Source organism: Benincasa hispida, chromosome 6, assembly GCF_009727055.1.
Source record: "Benincasa hispida cultivar B227 chromosome 6, ASM972705v1, whole genome shotgun sequence".
Classification (NCBI taxonomy): domain Eukaryota; kingdom Viridiplantae; phylum Streptophyta; class Magnoliopsida; order Cucurbitales; family Cucurbitaceae; genus Benincasa; species Benincasa hispida.
The window spans coordinates 29558671-29578089 of record NC_052354.1 but is presented as its reverse complement, the minus strand read 5'-3'; the positions used below and the strand labels follow the sequence as shown (position 1 = coordinate 29578089).

General features: G+C 37.3%; 1 protein-coding gene across 1 annotated transcript in view; it reads left to right on the top strand.

Moving 5' to 3' along the window:
* The window catches only part of LOC120079195 (protein CHROMATIN REMODELING 20), an 88839-nt gene that overhangs the window by 22487 nt on the left and 46933 nt on the right, over window positions 1-19419 (top strand). Inside the window, exons 9-13 of the mRNA XM_039033361.1 lie at window positions 11424-11507; window positions 11956-12528; window positions 12914-13203; window positions 18267-18357; window positions 18457-18672. Coding sequence (XP_038889289.1) covers window positions 11424-11507; window positions 11956-12528; window positions 12914-13203; window positions 18267-18357; window positions 18457-18672 — 1254 coding nt within the window. The remainder of the gene's footprint in view (window positions 1-11423; window positions 11508-11955; window positions 12529-12913; window positions 13204-18266; window positions 18358-18456; window positions 18673-19419) is intronic.

Sequence of the window (19419 nt, the reverse complement as noted above, 5' to 3'; positions counted from 1 at the left end):
AGAATTGCTAAGCATTTACCTGCTGAAAGAAAGGGATCTAATACAGAAATGTAAGTTGAATTGGATGAAATTGGGAGATGAAAACTCTAGTTTCTTTCATCGGTTTTTGGCAGCAAGGAAAAGGAAGAATTAGATCATTGAGCTTCTTAACGATCAAGGGGTGCCTACAAATTCATTCAAGGAAGTTGAAGAAATTATTCTAAACTTATATGACTCCCTCTACTAAAAAATCCCAGGTGTCAGGTATTTACCAGCCCCCTTAAATTTGCCCCAAGTCACACAAGTCCAGAATGCTCTACTCACTACAAGTTTCATGGAAGCAAAATTTTTTTGGCCATCAAATCTTTGGGGAAAAATAAAACTCCTGGACCAGATGACTTTACTTCAGAGTTTCTCTTGAGATTTTAGCCTTTGGTCAAGTATAATTTTACTAAGCTCTTCGAAGACTTTCGCTTTAGTGGCAAATTGAACGCGTGTGTGAGAGAAAACTTCATTTGCCTTATCCAAAAGAAAGAAGATGCAGCCTCCATCAAGGATTTCAGACCAATCAGCCTTACTACCCTACCTTACAAAGTGGTGGCAAAGGTTCTCGCAGAAAGACTGAAAAAAGTGATGAATTCTATTACCGGCCCATCTCAGAATGCTTTCATTGAAGGAAGACAAATTCTAGATGCCGTCTTGATTGCTAATGAAGTGGTGGAAGAATACAGAGCAAAAAAGAAAAAGGGTTGGATACTAAAACTCGATATGGAGAAGGCTTTTGACCGGGTGGATTGGTCATTTCTAGAGAAGATTTTATTTGCAAAAAATTTTGACTCCCGGTGGATTTCATGGATTTTTGGCTGCATTAAAGACCCTAAATACTCGATCATCATCAATGGTAGACCCGAGGTCGTGTTCTAGCATCAAGAGGTATTAGACAAGGAGATCCCTCGTCACCTTTCCTCTTTATCTTATTAAGTGAAGTGCTCAGTTCTATCATTGAAAAGCTGTACGTTAATGGAGTATATGAGGGCTTTGTGGTTGGAAAGGAGAGGATCCATGTTCCATTGCTCCAGTTTGCTGGTGATACCCTCGTATTCTGCAAATATGACAACGAAATGCTTCTAAAGCTAAAGGAAGCAATCAGTCTCTTTGAATGGTGTTCTGGTCAGAAGGTTAACTGGGAAAAATCAGCCCTCAGTGGAGTTAATATAGTAGAAAGTGATCTATCAAATATGGTTGGTCTTCTTAATTGCAGGGCCGAAGCCCTCCCCCTCTCTTACCTTGGTTTACCCCTTGGAGGCTATCCTAACCAATGCTCCTTTTGGCAGCCTGTGATAGAAAAGGTCCACCGGAAACTAGATAAATGGAAGCGATTTAATCTCTCAAGAGGTGGAAGGGCAGCGCTTTGTTCTTCAGTTCTATCCAACCTCCCAATGTACTACATGTCTATCTTCTCAATGCCGGACTCAGTGGTTTGCTCCTTAGAAAGATTAATCCGAAACTTCTTTTGGGAAGGCCATAAAGGAAGCAAAATCAATCACCTGGCTAAATGGAGTTTAGTCTCTCAATCTACTTTAAACGGAGGTCTCAGTTTGGGAGGACTCAAAGCCAAAAACACGGCTTTGCTTGCAAAATGGGGCTGGCGGTACATGATGGAGGGTAATTCCTACCGGAGAAGGATCATTACCAGCATCCACGGCAAAGGGCCCTTTGATTGGCACACATTTGGAAAGTATGGGAATAGTTTGAGAAGTCCATGGATAAACATTTCAAAAAGCTGGTCCAAGGTAGAAGATTTAGCTCCCTTTACTGTTGGAGAGGGAATTAGAGTCAGCTTTTGGTCAGATCTTTGGCTTTTTCCTTCTGCATTGTCTTCTCATTTTCCATCTTTGTTTAGGATCTCCTTACTTGCCAAGGGGCTCCATAGCTGAACACTGGGATCATTCTCTAAACTCCTGGTCCATCACCTTTCGAAGGGATGAGGAGATTGCTCACTTTCAAGCATTGCTGCTTGCATTATCAGAAAAGGTAGTGTCATCTAACCCGGACAGTCGTTACTAGTCCTTGGAAGCCTTAGGTTCTTTCACAGTCAAGTCCCTCACAACCCACCTCTCTTCCAAGCGATCCATGGAGATCTCCCTTTTCAAAGCTCTTTGGAAATCTAAAAGCTCAAGGAGAGTTAACATTCAGATATGGATTATGCTTTTTGGCCTTTTGAATTGCTCTATGGTTCTGCAAAGAAAACTTCATTCAGTCACCCTACTGCCCTCTGTTTGTCCTGTATGTAATTCAGCAAGTGAGATTTACTGCACCTTTTTTTCTCATGTACCTTTGCAGAAAAGTGTTGGTGGTCCTTCTTTCAGATGTTTAACTTTGTAGGAGTATTCGGTGATAGTCTCAGAGGCAACCTAAACTATCTTCTCTCGAGTCCCTCTTTACCAAAAAAGCCTCGGTTGCTTTGGATTAACATGGTCAAGGTTCTACTTTTTGATATTTGATTCGAAAGAAATCAGAGAATTTTCCATGATGTTGGGAAAAATTGGGAGTTTCGTTTTGATTCAGTTAAAAGGAATGCTTCGGCATGGTGCTCTCTGAACAACGAATTCGATGGTTTCTCAATCCAAGGCATTTTTCTTAATTGGCAGGCTTTTATTTTCCCAGCACTTTGACTTTTTTCAGTTTTTGTCTCGGATGTCCTTTCTTTCACTAAAGATGTATTCGTATTTCTTTTCAAGTAGGCTCGGGTTTTACTTGTTGTTTGCTCTTTATGCTCTTTGTATAAATCTCTTGTACTTTGGAGCATTAGTCTCTTTTTATAATTCAATAATAAAGAGACCTGTATCCTTTCCAAAAAAAAAAAAAATAAAATAAGCACCACCGTAGTTTGGGAGGGCATTGCTTTCCTCCCTCTTTGCTTTTGTCTTCATTTGGTACTCCTTCAATTCCTCTCTTACATTGGTAGGGCACTTCAAGCATGCTTTAATATTTCGGTTTCCACCAAGTGTTGTGTTGTCCGACAAATGCCACCCTTTGTGTTTTTTCCGCAAAACATACATTTAGATCTGTTCGTATCTTTTTCATTTTCTAATACGACATATTGCCAACCGGGATGTTTCCGTTTTTGCTCTCCTTCTCCTATCCTATTATAAAACAACGAAAATAAACCAAAAAACTTAAAAAATAAAAAAAGAAGAAGCCTATTTTAGAAATGTTTCCTCTCAAAATTGGATAAAAACTTAAAAAGTATACCAAAAAAAAACTAATCTTTTTAAAAACAAGTTGAATATGAAAAACAACAAATAGTATACTAAAAAACGAAAATAAAAAAATCGGAAAAAAAACAAGTTGAAAAAAAAAGTATATCGAAAAAAACTAATCTTGTTCAAAAGAAAGTTGAATATGAAAAACAAAAATAATAAAAAAAAATCGACCTTTTTGGGAAATCAATGAAGATATGTTGAAGAAGTTGAATGATAACCGAATAACAATGCTTTCTTTTTATATAAACCCACAGAATTTGAAGAGAACAACTACAATAGAGAAAAAAGGAACTAAACAGCCTTTGCTTTTTTTTTTTCTTTTTTTCTTTTTTCTTTTTAATAAAACCACCTCAGAATCTGCCGAGAAGATCTATAATGGAGAGAAAAAAAAAACTAACCTTTTTGATTGCTTTTTCTACCCTTCAAAATTGCAGCCGAAGAACTTGAATGGGAAAAGTTGTAGAAAACTTCTTCCCTTTTTTTGTAAGAACCTCAGAATATTAGAAAAAGGAGAACTTCAAACTTGGAAGATAAAAAAAAAACTAACCCAAACGTGGAGAATAGGAAGAGACCACCACGATTTCCTATAATGATTTTTTATTTTTCGTGGTATATATGGTTGCATATTTTAATATTAGGTTGCATGGATTTGGTGGGCTTCTTTTACATGGGCTTAGGTTTATAATTAAAAAAAAAAGAAGAAAGACATGAATTTCACCCAGGCACACACCTTAGGCGCGGCAAGGCGAGTGCCTCATTGGATCTGCAGGCCTCAGCACCATAGGAGGCGCAGAGGCCTTCAGTCGCCTCGCCTCTCGCCTCAGGCACGCGCTCGGAGTTGCCTCAATAACACTGTTTTAAGAAATGGTAGAGATGAATTCAGTGTTACAAGGTTATCTAGGCTTAGCAATTCTTCGGGTTGGTTAATGAGATGTGTAGTATGGCCAGTATCTGGAGGAAGATTTTTCATCCATGTCCCATTGGTTAATACAACTTCTGGTTGGCAATCCTTCGTCAACTTGTTAAGGGATTTCTTGAAGCTGAAATTTGAGTTTAGCTCGATCTTGAATCAAACGAAGACATCTTCTTGACAAAACAATTCAACTCAAGATGTTGGCTACGCTGACATGTTAAGAAAAAAGAAAATTTCAGAAAGCTCTGTTTTACCATCGAAAAAACAGAGCATGATCACGAGTGTTCACAAGGGACAAAATTTTCCTCCCTTGCTTTAGAAGCTGAAAAACAGAGCAAGACAGGTTATTGGGTACAGATGAGTTATGAAGTTTTCAAGGAAGATTTTAACAATCCATGGATCGTTTCAAGACTATTTGAATTTAATAAATGGCCAGAAATCTCCTAAGTGTTAAAGTTTTGTTTCAACTCCGACATCATAATCAACCCTCTAGTCTGCGGAAAATGGCTTGATAAAATTGGACTGTGGATTTTTAGAAGATCTAATAGAGTACTTGGGAAAATGGCAGAAGTTTGGACATTTCCATTTGAAGTTTGAAAAATGGAACAAACTAGAACATAGTCACCTAGAATCAGTGAAAGGATATGGAGGATGGATATCTACTAAAAATCTACCTTTAGATTACTGGTGTACGCATAAGTTTGAAGCTATAGGTGCCTATTTTGGAGGATTCGAATCAATTTCAAATGAAACGTTAAATTTGCTCAATGTAGCTGAAGCAAAAATTCAAGTTAAGAAGAATCTTTGTGGTTTTATGTTTGTAACAATAGAAATTTTAGATGCAAACTGAGGAAGCATCTTTTTAAACTATGGTGATATAGAGTCAATGGACCCTTCGAACAAAGTTAAAAGGTGAATTATTTGTTAAAGATTTCTCAAACCCAATTGATTTGGTCCGTTTAAATCAAGTTATGAAAGATGAAGGGGTGGAATTATCAATGCTGAGTCCTGAATGGGTATTCCTCGAAGCAGCAAGAATCTCAACCAACTTCTCAAGAAATCCCCTAGTATCTAGATTTAAGAAGAATTAAGGTAATGCTCAGGCTTCTTGCTCGTCGAAAGAAAAGTTAACTCGGCTTCTATCAGATGGACAACACACCAGAAGCCCAAACTGGTCTGATGTGAACACGAATGACAATTTAATGAGGAGAGAGATAGTCGTGGATTTATACCTCAAGAAAGTAGTCGAACAGCCTCCTTATCTGTAGGTGTGAAAGTTGGATTTCAAAAAAAAAAAAAAAAAAGTACCCTGTTCTTTTCCCAATGGAATGCTAGAAGTCTAAAATGGTTGGAGTCGACCTTATCTCCGACGATAGACATTCTCCATTCCATAAAGACATGTCTAAAGTCGCTTCGTCTGTAGCAACTCCTTCTTCAACTGGTCGTTCGAAATCTGAGTCACCTAAGAGGAATCAGTTCAACTTCCCACCAACTGAGTCAAAGAAAATTTACTGCCAGGAGAGATGATATCCGAAGAAGATCAAGGGTCTTTTTCATCCATTAATCACCGTGTTCCCGGATCATCATTTGACAAAGCGTTAAAGAAATCCTCGAAAGATATCTCATCGCTCCCCTACTCCAAGAAAAGTGTATCACCGTCTTCTGATTGTGCATTGAAACCCAAAAGTAAAGCACACCTGTTCATACCTTTTCGAAAGCATTTCATAAGGAAGAAGACAACCTTCTACAATGTTTGGACAGCCATGGTAAACACAGATTTGCTTGAAGAATGTTGCATTAAAGTCCAAATTCCTAGGTGCTCTTCGGCCAGGTCAGATATTTCTCATTCTAAATCTTGTTCTTTTTCCTATTCTGATTTCAAAATTGCTGGCTCAAACGTAGTCTTCATGCGAGGTACCCTGGAATCTCAACAAACTATTGATCAAAATCGAAATTATGATTCAAATGGAGATTCTATAGCCAACGTCGACAGTGAAGAGTTAGAAAGATCATATTCAGAGGCTTTCCAAGAGGAGGAAGAAATTCATTATGATCATTATAATGCTTTGCAGTGCTTATTTCAATCAGAAGGACCTGTGACTGATATTGCAAATGTCTCACCCTTACAACCTATTGACAAGAAGGAAATTCTACAAAAACTTCTACCAGTAGTGGAAGATTGCGACTTGATCCTCGGTTGAATTCCAGTGCAAAAGCTCCTATATAGCGTTGTCCTAGCATGAAGATTCTGTCGTGGAACACAAGAGGACTAGGCAATGATTCCAAAAGATTGGCTTTAAGAAGAAGCTTAAAGAAAATAAACCCGGATTTGGTCTTGATCCAAGAAACTAAAAGAGATTCATTTGATATTAGATTTATTAAGGAATTATGGAGCTCAAAAGACATCAGTTGGGACTTTGTGGGTGCATTTGGCAAATCAGGATGTATTCTAACTATGTGGGATGAAAGCAGAATTTCAATCTCGGAAGTACTGAAAGGAGGCTATTCTTTATCTGTGAAATGTTTCATTGTTTGCAAGAAATCATGGTGGATCACAAATGTTTACGGACCTGCTGACTATAGAGAAAAATATTTTTGGCCAGAATTACTTTCACTTTCAGACTACTGTGATGAACCTTGGTATATTGGAGGGGATTTTAATATCACCAGGAGAATTCAAGACCAGGGAGATTAACAAGAGGAATGAGGAAGTTTAATAAATTCATTGACTTGGGAAAGTAAATGGAAATCCCACTTAGCAACGGTCATTTTACATGGTCACGAGAAGGAATTAATGTATCATGTTCGCTTCTTGATATTTTCTTAATTTCCAATAGCTGGGATTGGTTATTGCAAACACTAGAGTATCAAGACAAGCACACACTTTTTTAGACCACTTTCCTATTTTGCTCGAAGCCGGTTCCTTTGAGTGGGGGCCATCTCTCTTTAGATTTTGCAATAGCTTGCTGGACATCAAAAAAAGTTGCAGAGTTATTGACAGAGTTTGAGCTTGGTGGATGAATAAGGTTGGGTTGGCTTCGTTATTTCTTCTAACTTAGGAAAGTTGAGGATGCCTTGAAGACTTGGAATTATGAGTTTGAGAATAAAAGGAAAAGATAAGAGGAAGAGGAAGAGTTACTGAAAGAAATTGAAAAATGTGACTTAGAAGCAGAAAATCCAGAAAATTCTGTTTCGGAAAGGGATATGAGAATCTCCTTGAAAGCTGAATTGTTATTCCTTTACCGAATTGATGAAAGGAATTTAAGACAAGAGCAAGTTAAATTGGCTGAGTGTCGGAGATGAAAATTCAAAATTTTCCATCGTTTCTTGGATGCAAAGAAAAGAAGGAATCTTATTTCGGAATTGATAAATGATCAAGGAGTATCAACACACTCCTTTAAGGAAATTGAAGAATTAATATTGGGATTCTACTCCTCTTTGTACTCCAAATCTCCAGGTTTTAGAGCTATCCCTCTCAATTTGCAATGGCCTAAGATTACCCGTAACCAGAATCTCATGCTGTTAGCCAGATTCAATCCCGATGAAATCAGATTTGTTTTGAAGTTGTTGGGAAAAAACAAGGCACCGGGGCCTGATGGATTTACAGCAGAATTTTGTATAAAATTTTGGGATTATTTCAAAGATAATTTCATGGACTTATTTGAGGAATTTTATAGAAATGGCAAGCCAAACTCTCGTGTAAAAGAGAATTTTATCAGCTTGATTCAGAAAAAACAAAGATGCTGTTTTGGTAAAAGATTTTAGACCAATCAGTTTAACTACATTGACATATAAAATTGTAGCAAAAGTATTAGCTGATCGCTTAAAGAAAGTTATGTCAAGTATAATTGCTACTATGCAAAGCGTATTCATTGAAGGAAGACAAATTCTAGACCCGGTTCTCATAGCCAATAAAGTGGTAGAAGATTACCGTTCTAAGAAGAAAAAGGGGTGGATTTTAAAAACTTGATCTAGAGAAAGCATTTGATTGCATAGATTGGGCATTTCTTGAAAAAAAATCTTGTTGGAAAGAACTTTGATTCAAGATGGATTTTGTGGATAATGGGCCGTGTATCTAACCCAAAATATTCAATCTTCATAAACGGAAGGCCAAGGGGAGGAATCAAAGCTTCGAGGGGCATAAGAGTAGGTGACCCTCTTTTGCCTTTTCTTGTTCTACTAGTCAGTGAGGTATTAAGCGCACTTTTGGACAGGCTTCATGGAAAAAGCAAATTTGAAGGTTTTATTGTGGGAAAAGAGTTCATGTATCCATCCTTCAATTCGCCGATTATACATTGATCTTTTGCACAAATGATGATGAAATGTTAGAAAATTTAAGTAAAACAATTGAGTTCTTTGAGTGGTGCTCAGGGTAAAAGGTAAATTGGGAAAAATCTGGCATTATGTGGCATAAATATTGATGTAAGCTGTTTTCAATGGCGTCCAGACTGAATTACAAGGTTGTTCACCTTCCTTTTATGTACCTTTAGGAGGCTACCTTAAACAGGTTGAATTTTGGCAACCAGTGATTGATAAAATTCAAGGTAAATTGGATAAATGGAAGGGATACAACCTTTCCAGAGGAGGTTGTTCTACTCTTGTAAGTCAGTCTTATCGCACATCCCTACTTATTACATGTCTATCTTGTTGATGCTAGAAAAGGTGATCCTAGTTGTAGAAAGACTAATGAGGAATTTCTTCTGGGAAGGACATTCAGGAGGTAAATTGAACCATTTAGTTATTTGGGACATAGCTACCCGAACGCAAGAAGATGGTGGGCTTGGTATTGGAGGTCTGAAAATTAAGAAATAGTCTTTTGGCTAAGTGGGGGTGGAAATTTATCAATGATGATAATTTCTTATGGAGCCAAGTTGTTAAAGGTATCCATGGTAGAAGCTTGTTTGGATGACATACCAATGGAAAAGGCAATTGCAACCTTCGTAGTCCTTGATGCATATCAAGGGCATGGTTAAAAGTTGAATCATTGGCAGCCTACAAAACTGGCAATGGTAGACAGATTGCTTTCTAGCATGATCCTTGGTTGGATAAAATACCTCTAAAAACTTCTCTTCCAAGACTCTACAATATTTCTTTAAAACCGAATGGAGCTGTCCATGAATATTGGGATTTTGCACTTGACTCTTGGTCCATTGACTTTCGAAGACTACTCAAGGAAGAAGAAATAGATGATTTTCAACTCTTACTGTCTGCTATTACAAAATCACTCACTTTGAATCCAGATCAAAGATTTTGGGAATTAGAAGCAAAGGACACTTTTTGGTAAAACCCCTTGTCAAACATCTCTCCTTGGCCTCTCCCATAGGGAAATAGTTGGAATTGGCACTGTGGAAAACTAAAAGCCCGCGGAGGATAAACATCACGATTTGGATAATGTTATATGGGCTTCTCAATTGTGCAGCCGTATTGCAATTGAAACTTCCCTCTTACAGTTTGTCTCCACAAGTTTGTTCTCTTTGCTTGGCAGATTCTGAAGACTTGCAGCACCTGTTCTTCAGCTGCGTGTATGCAGAAAATTGTTGGCTACAATTGTTCAATTGTTTCAATCTAAGCTGGGCTTTCCGTAATGTTTTTAAAGATAATGTTCTCCAACTTTTGACCGGTCCTAAGCTCAAAGAGAAACCGAGATTAATTTGGATTAACGTAGTTAAAGCTTGTTATCTGAGCTGTGGTTTGAAAGAAACCAAAGAGTCTTTCATGACAAAGCCTCCCCTTGGTCGTTCAGATTTGAGACAGCCCGTCTTAATGCTTCATCATGGTGTTCTCTTTCCAAAGCTTTTGAAGATTTCTCCATACAAGACATCAGCCTTAATTGGAATGCCTTTATCTTTCCTTCTTTGTAATATCTAGATGGATGTGGCCAGATTTTCTGTTGGTTGTATTTAGACCTTGTCTTTGTGCTAGCTTTCAATTTTCATTGTAATACTTTGGCTCTGTTCTGGTCCCAAGTTGTTTTTGGGAATTGTTCTTGGTTTGTTTCTTTTTCGGATGTGATGAGAGTGCTAAGGGGGCGTCAACCTAGTTGAGATGTCCGGGTGCACTTGCTGATCCTATTGTTTTGCTTTGTCTCTTCATGTATTTCCTTTCTCTTTGTACTGTCTACTCATTATCTTAATGAAGAGGCTTGTTTCCTTTAAAAAAAAAAAAACAAAAATTCAGTATTTCCTAAGCCTGATGAAATTGGCATACTTTCGAAGCTTAGAGACAAAAAAAAAAAAAAAAATCATATTTTGACGAGTTTCTACAAGATAATTGTAAAAACTTTGCAGTTAGACTCGAGAAAATGCCTTATTTGTTGGAATTGATGTGCTAGTTGGTGATGTCGTTCGGCTTTGGTGATGATTGAAAAAAAATAAGAGAAAAAATAGAAAGAATAGGAGAAGAGAGAAGGAAAATGAGGAAGGAGAAAGAAAAAAACGCTAAATAGCAGTGCTGACCGGTGGAAATACGATGAAGAGAAATAAGATAAAAATTATGAGAAGAAAGAGAGAAGTTAAAATGAAGAAAGACAAGGGAAAATGAAGATGAAACGTTTGGGAGGGAGAGAAAATTAAGAAAGAGAAGGGAAAATAATAAAAAGTAAAAAATAAGTAGTAATCATTACCTGCTAAAGGCAGCTGCTCATCAGCTGGTTTCAACGTGCATATTCAACATTTTTCTTTTTCTTTGATGTATATATACACAATGATCGGTTGGTATTTTGTGGGGCTCACTGACTAACCAATTGTCGACTTAAGCTGACCACCAATCACCAAAACCACAAAACCGACCGACATAAGCCGATTCGGTCAGTTTCAATCTGCTGTTTTTCGGTTTAGTTTGCTCACCCCTAACGCGGACACATGGTAATGCCCACGATGAAGACTTGACAATGATGATGATGATGGGAGATCGCAGTCGTGAGGATGCCGATCTGGAGGGAGATTGCACTGATGAAGATGATGATTGACAACTTGGGTTATATGGTGGCTAGGATTTCTGGTGGCTATGGTTTCTAACAATGATATTGTGCTTTGATACCTTGTAATTTTTGGAGAAATTATTTTCTTATTTAACAAAGAACCCCGTAATAAGTAAATATAAGACAAAAAATAGTTTCAACTAAGGAAACTAATTATAAAAAGGAAGGATATTCTTAATCTAAAACCCAATTATATCATACACAAAACTGTGGCAATTTACCTTTCATAATTTTTTCCTTTAAAGGCACTTTTATGGTGAAGAACATCATTAATTTGCATTGACAGGTCAAAGAAGAAGATGATGCTTTTTTTGATAGAAAACTCCAAATCCATTTGAAACAAAAGCGATATCAGAAGAGATGCAAACAGGTATATTTTTACTATTGCCTTTTTAATTTTCTTCTGGTCTTTTGTGGTTTGGCTTTCCTCTGCTTACTTGCTGATTTATTGTCTTTTCACTCCCTTTGGAGTTTGTATCCTTGAGCAATAGTCTCTTTTCTTTTTCTTTATAAAATGTTCTCTATCTAATTCAAAAGAAAATCTTCTTTTTGGTCTTGTTTACTTATGTATCTCAGTTTACCTAGTTCTTGTTCTGCTTTATATTTTTATTCAAATATATGTATATGAACGTATTTGATGTGTATTTTTTGTTGTATGGAACTAAAAGAATACTTATTACAATTAATTTGAATGATGTTCTAGTTTCATGACAAATGAAATAGAGTAAACTTTAACCTCTCAGATTCAATTATGAGAACAGAGGTTCAAAGTTAGACCCTTTCTTGACTTCATTTTTCTTTTTCAAATTCTTGTTTAGGAGGTCTTCCAAAAAGATGTTTTCCCAAGAGATGAAGAGCAGCCTGCATCTCTGGCTGACTGTTTGAACCCTGTTTCAGATGATAACACTGATGGACGTCGAATGGGGTTCTCTGATGATGATATTGGAGATGCTTGCCACAAAATCAAGGTTGACATACCCAATGGTTCTGGTGCTTCAAGTGATGTTGACATGGAAAGGTCTATGGAGCATACGGCTTCTGTGCTTCCTTCGGCTTTATCTGATTTTGTGGAACCTCTAGGTTCCAAGCGTTTAAATGATATGGAAGATTTGACCACTCAAACTAAAAAGAGTCGAACTAATGGTGTACATAATGATGAAAGTTCCTTGATAAAGGAGCATTCTGCTTTCAATCTGACGACATCGAACACCATATGCAACACGGAACAAAATGACCATGGTGCTGATTCTCTTCCATCAGAGTGTCCGAATGAGAAGATGCGTTGTACTGCTTGTGATCAAGTGGTTATTAAAGTGTATGCACATCCTTTCCTTAAAGTAATTGTTTGTGCAGATTGCAAATGCTTGATGGATGACAAGAAGAATGTAAAGGTGCGGAAAGAATTTACTTGTTGATCATACTAAAATTTGTATTTTAGTTCTGCATAAAATTTTGACTGCACTATGACATGGTTCATTATATCATACTAAGTTGATATACTAGGTTGTTTCGTCTATTTTGGTTCAATGTTTTGGGTAAAAAAGAAAAATTAAAGCAGTCAGTGTATGCTGTTCAATGTTATTAGATAAAGTAGTCTCTACTGATTTTTTCTGTTGAAAGAAAAAAAATCATGTCGTATTTCGCATGGATGGTTTTTGTTATTGCACATGAAATGAAAGTACAGTGACTATCATTTTCTAGGCCTTTACATCCTATGGTTTTTCCATAATAAGGTTTTTCTTAAAGTTCTTGGATCTCATGTTAGAATGGTTTCAGGAACCTGATTGCTCTGAATGCTTTTGCGGATGGTGTGGGCGCAATGCTGACTTGGTAAGCTGTAAATCATGTAAAACACTATTTTGTATTGGTTGCATAAGGAGAAACCTTGGTGTCGAGTGTTTGCTCAAGGCCCAGGCTTCTGGCTGGCATTGTTGTCGTTGTTGCCCAAGTCTCTTGCAACCCTTGAGAACGCAGTTGGAGGAAGCCTTAGGATTTGGAGAGTTGACAGGTTCGAGCTCTGATAGCGATTCAGACAATCCAAATGCAGATATAAATATAACCATAAGGTAACTCACCAGCCATTAATCTTTTTCTGACATGTTTTTTTAATAGGAAACCAGGACTTGTAATTTGTTGGAACAAAAGAAATTTACAAAAAGATAAAAACAGAGATAAGGGGACTACATACAAGGCTCCCAATTGAAGTTACGAAAAGTTACAAACACAGTTACAAAGAAATCCTTAAAGGAGAATAAACCATCACTAGCCCAACAAAACTCCGTAAAAGATGCAAAAAAATACATGGCCTTTTTGTGGCTCTTTCGTAATTACAATTTTTTGTGATTGTAATCCCCTTATCTCTCTTATGTACATATTTTTGTCGCCAATTTAAAAAAACAATCTAGGGTGTGTCTACCTAGTTGAGCTATTAAGGTGCGCTTGCTGATCCCCTTGTCTTCTAGATTGTATGGATTATTATGTCTCATTGTAATTCGAGCATTAGTCTCTTTTCATTATATCAATGAAAAGTTTGTTTCCATTTAAAAAAAAAAAAACTAGTTTCAATGAAACACCAATGAGGACAGACCTTTAAGCAGGCAGGGAATCTTCTCTTTGCAACACTAGGAAAAATTTCAACAAAGCCAGACTTTTCTGGAGAAGCTTGCAATGTCAAACCTTTGAACATAAAGTCACCTGAAAGGTAGATAATTAAGGAAAATCTATCCGGTTAGGAATTTGCATGATCTGACTAAATAAAATTCTTGTACTTGACAACATCTTGAGACAAATTATCAGGCTTTTGCTTTTATTTTTTCTTGACCTTACAGTTACCTAAAACTATGGCTAGGTTTTCTGTACAATCATTTTTATTTGAATTGTAATATGTACTATGTACTTTTGGAGAATGAATTTCTTATCATTTAATTAGATAAAAGGTACATATTTATAGGAGAATGAGAAACCCTAATCTAGGATATACAAAATTACAATAAAGGACAACTTTACATATTATTATTAATTTAAATATATCTTATAACACTCCCCTCAAGCTGGAGGAAATATGTTAATCATGCCCTGCTTGTTGCATAAATAGCTTATTCTTGCTCCATTTACCGCTTTGGTAAATATATCTCCAAACTGTTCTCTAGTCTTCACATATCCTATAGATATCAACCGTTCTTGCATTTTCTCGTGAACAAAGTGACAATCTACTTCATGTTTAGTTAGTTCATGAAACATTGGATTGGATGCAATGTGAAGTGCAACTTGATTATCACACCATAATTCAACTAGCACAGTAACGCTGAAACCCATCTTAGATAAAAGTTAGTGTATCCACACTATTTCACATAAGGATTGTGTCATAGCTCTATATTCTGACTCAGCACTCGGATGAGAAACTACATTATATTTCTTACTTTTCCATGACACTAGATTTCTCCTAAAAAACAATATCCAGAGGTTGATCTCCTATCCTCTCGAGATCCAGCCTAATTAGAATCTAAAAAACATTCAACCCTTGTATGACCATGATCTTTATATAAGATCCCACGTCCAGGTGCAGCTTTTAGATAACATAGAATTTATTCTACTGCAGTCCAATGATCCACGGTAGGAAAAGACATAAACTGACTCACAATACGCACAGAGTAAGCAATATCTGGTCGTGTCACTGTTAGAAGCTATCTGAGCATGTTGAGATCGTTGAGCCTTGTACAAAAATTTTCGACAATCATGTTTCAGATGTCTTGGCTTACGACAATAGTGACAAACAATCCTCTGAGAATCTGATTTTCGATTATTATAACTAGGCTTATGAAAATTGTTGATCGTCCCTGGAGTAACCCGAGAATTATTATTCTCGCTTATAAGAGCACTACTAGGATGAGAAACAGACAAACCAGATTGAGATCTCTCAATACGAAGAACACGGTTGAAGGCCTTTTCTAACGACGGAATCTCAGAATCAGAGAGAATCTGTGTTTTAGCCATTCCAAATTCAGGTGAAAGTCCATTTAGAAATATCATAACAACCATCTTTTCTCGCTGGGCTTGTTGAACTTTGACATCTGGGTTAAAAGGTAAAGGCAAGTTCGACAGCTATCTTTTTAAGCCTCATAAAGTAGCTTGTAACAGATTCTGTTTTCTGTTCGGCTCGAAAAAATTGCATACAAATTTCAAACATTCGATGGACGTGTTCTTTTCTCGAGTACAAAATTTCTAAGAACTCTAAGATGATCCAACAAACCAACAACCTCACTCTTAATGGAATTCTTAATCTGAAGATAAAAGTCGAGTGTCATCACGAAGCCAAGCCTTTTTCTTATCATCTTGTGGTGGATTCTCAGTCACATGATCATCCATATTAGTACGAAGTAAATAAAACTGAATAGTGTGATGCCAGTCATAGTAATTAGCTCCATTTAACTTATGTTCCATTATCTTTGATGCTAAGGGAATTACATTGGATACAACCATATGCTTCATCTCATCCATGAAGAACCAACACATGACCCCACAGATAGAATTAAACAAATCAGAATCGAAAGGAAGGTAAATCAAAGAGCAAAACAACCCCAAATGAGAGCAAAACAGTCACAAACCCTAGGAACAAAAGGGTGTTTTCCAAACAACCTCACGCTCGAGTAGATGTTGGTAAAACAAAAGGCACAGATGGATCGGAAAAGCTAACCCGAGACGAACCCAACCGACATAAGCGAAGAAGGCGGCCTCACGCGGTCCCACCCGCCGGTGCGTGGTGATGGAGCAACTCTGAACTTGCGGCGCGTGTGACTCACGCGCGGCTGTTTCCGATGAACGGCAACGAAAAATCGAGGTGGACAGCGGTGGCGCTCCTCCTAAGGTGGGGGTGTTGTCAAACAGCCACTCAAAGTGATGACCCAAATTCAAACCCTAACTCACAAAGCCGTCAAAGAATATTCTAAACCCTAAACAAAGAATAGCTTTGATACCATGTACTTTGTACTTTTGGAGAATGAATTTCTTATCATTCAATTTTTTTTGAAAAGGAAACGAGTCTCTTTATTCATTAAGAAAATGAATCGAGACTAATGCTCAATTTACAAGGAATTCATAAGGATCAACAGGTGCACCCGGGCATCTCAACTAGGTTGACACCCCCTTAGCACCCCTCATCACCTCCTAACTCTGGAAAGCCTTAAAATTAAGCAATACAATGGAAAACAATACATGAACTGATAAAAAGAAAAATTGGAAAATCATTACAAAAGACAAACAAAGACGACTAAAAACAAAACATTAGAACTTCAGAAAGCTGGAGAAAGGAAGGTGTGCCAATTTTGACTGATTTCCTGGCTGGAATATGCTGCATAGGCTTTTGAGAGGGAGCACCATAGTGATGCTTTCAACTTGGCAGCTTCAAATCTTGAGAACCACGGGGTTTCCTTGTCTTGGAAGACTCTTTGGTTCTGTTCAAACCATAATTCAGATAGAACAGCCTTGACAGCATTGACCCACAGAATCTGGTGCGATTTCTTGACAGCTGGCCCTATCAACAACTACTGCACATTTAGGCTAAATTCTGCTCCAAAGGACCAGCTCAAATTGAAGATATTGAAGAGCAAGAACCAGCAACTTTGTTCATAAACGCAGTTAAAAAAAAGGTATTGTTGGTCTTCCCCATTCTCCTTACACAAAACACACATATTGAGGGAGAGAAAATGAGAGGCAAGCTTCTTTTGCAGCACACTTGAGCAGTTTAGGGACCCAAAAACCATTATCCAAAGGACTGTTTATTCTCCTTGGGCTTTTTGATTTCCAAAGAGCTTCATGAAGTAGAGGATCCATTCGGGGGGCTTTGCAAAGAAAGTTGGATAAGGATTTGACCGAGAAGGATCCATTGGTTTCCAAAGACCAAAACCTTGAATCCGGGCGATCTTGCACCTTTAGGCTAGAGATGAGGCTTAATAATTCTTGAAAATCCCGAAATCTCTTCATCTTGTAAGTGCCTCCTAAAAGAGATGCTCCAAGAGTTGGTGGTGTGGTCCCAACGCTCTCTCACAGAGCCATTTGAATGAATGGTCAATCTATATAATCTGGAAAATCTGGATGAAAGGGGAAGATTGCCCACCCAAGTATCTAACCAAAAGCCAATATTAAGCCCATTGCCCAAGACAAACATAGCCAGATTTTCCACTATCAACCAAGCTCTTGAAATGCTGATCCATGGGCTTCTAAGGCAGCCCACTGCTTTACCAGAAGTGTGACCTCTTGAAATGCTACTGCTATGTATACTTTTGACCACTCTACACCAAAGGGAAGAGCTTTCCAGCTGGAATCTCCAGCCCCATTTTGCTAAAAGAGCTAGTTTTTTCTCTTTTAAGCCACCCAAACCGAGGCCACCTTCTTCATAAGATTTGGACACAAGTTCCCATTTGGCTAAATGATTTAGTTTGTTGCCCCCTTTGTGGCCTTCCCAAAAGAAATTCCTCAATGTTCTTTCTAAGATTTGCAACACTTTATTAGGAATCAAGAAGGTAGACATGTAATAAGTGGGGAGGTTTGAGAGTACCGACTTACAAAGGGTTGCTCTACCTCCTCTTGAAATGTTGTATCTTCTCCATTTATCAAGAGTTCTTTGAATTTTATCAATAACAGGTTGCCAGAAATCAGTCTTCTTCAGATAACCTCCCAAAGGAAGTCCTAAATAGAGAAAGGGAAGTTGCTCTGCTTTACAATTGAACTTTTCTGCCCACTTATCCAGCATGTCTTGGTCAATGTTTATACCACAAAGGGATGATTTCTCCCAATTAATTTTCTGTCCAGAACACCATTCAAAGAGGTCAAGAGTAGCTCGAAGAGATTCTAACATATCATCATCATATTTGCAAATTTTTTTTTCTTATCATTCAATTAGATAAAAGGTACATATATATAGGAGAATGAGAAACCCCAATCTAGGATATACAAAATTACAATAAAGGACAACTGTACATATTAATTTAAATATATCTTGTAACATAATCCAACCATTGAATCAGTGGAAAGTTCTGTTTTCTTTAAAAAAAAAATCATTTTTATTATTATAGCCTAAATTAGACTCATATTTTTCTGTTGTAATATGACTATTTTTCTGTTTACCAATCAGCTCAAAGAGAAAGCGTAAGAAAAAGATACGACGGATACTTGATGATGCTGAATTAGGAGAAGATACTAAAAAAAAAATTGCCATAGAAAAGGTAAATTTAATGGAGCAATTTTGTATGATTTTACATTGTAACTTTTAGAGAATACTTCACCATATTTAAATTTTGTCTCATTTTTTTTTCTCTCTAAAGGAACGCCAAGAGCGTCTAAAATCATTACAAGTTCAGTTTTCCTCCAATTCTAAAATGATGAACTCTGCTGGCTTTTGTGGAAGTCTATCTGAAGGTGCCAGTGCCGAAGTCCTTGGTGATGCCTCAATGGGATATATAGTGAATGTTGTGAGGGAGAAAGGAGAAGAGGCCGTCAGAATTCCACCAAGCATTTCATCGAAGTTGAAAACCCATCAGGTTTGAACATAGCTGCACATGCGTGTGAATCACTTTTCAAAATTTTTTAGAATTGGCTTAATCTTTATCTGTTTTTTTTTTTTTTCTTAAATATGAAAATGGACCTTTTTTGATAAGAAACATTTCATTGTTAATGGAATAGGGGAAACCCCAAAAGTGAAAGAGCAATTACAAGAAACATGTCCATTTGGAAACTAAGATATTGAAATGATTAAAAGGGTGTGTTATAATTCTATAATTAGGATTTTCCATTCTTATAAATATTTTGTGATATTTTCCTTTTCTATGCTTTGTACACTTGTATATATTCATATCTGTGGTGAATGAATAAAGTATTTGATTCTTTCTCAAACCTAAGAGTTTTACATGGTATCAGAGCTCTCTAAATAAACTTAGGGTTTTTGTGAATCTTAGGGTTTGAGAATTTAGAACTCATTTGTGATACGTTTAGGGTTTTGTGGAGAGGTGAGTTTACACTTTTGCTCACAGTCGCTGTCTTCGGTTCGTTCGCCGCCGCCCGAAAAAAAAAAAAAAGCTGTTTTTTTTTTGACACCGCCCAATCCAAAGAGAAGCCCAGCCACCGATTTACAAAACCTCAAAGTCCGGTTGCCATCTGACCAGCACGTGAGGCTCACGCGCCGGCGCGTGTAACCGCGTGCGCCGTCCTTTTTGTTCGTTTTCTGTGGGTTTCTTCATTGTGGTTGACTCTTCTTGGTGGTGTGTTTGTTTGGGATATATAGATATTCT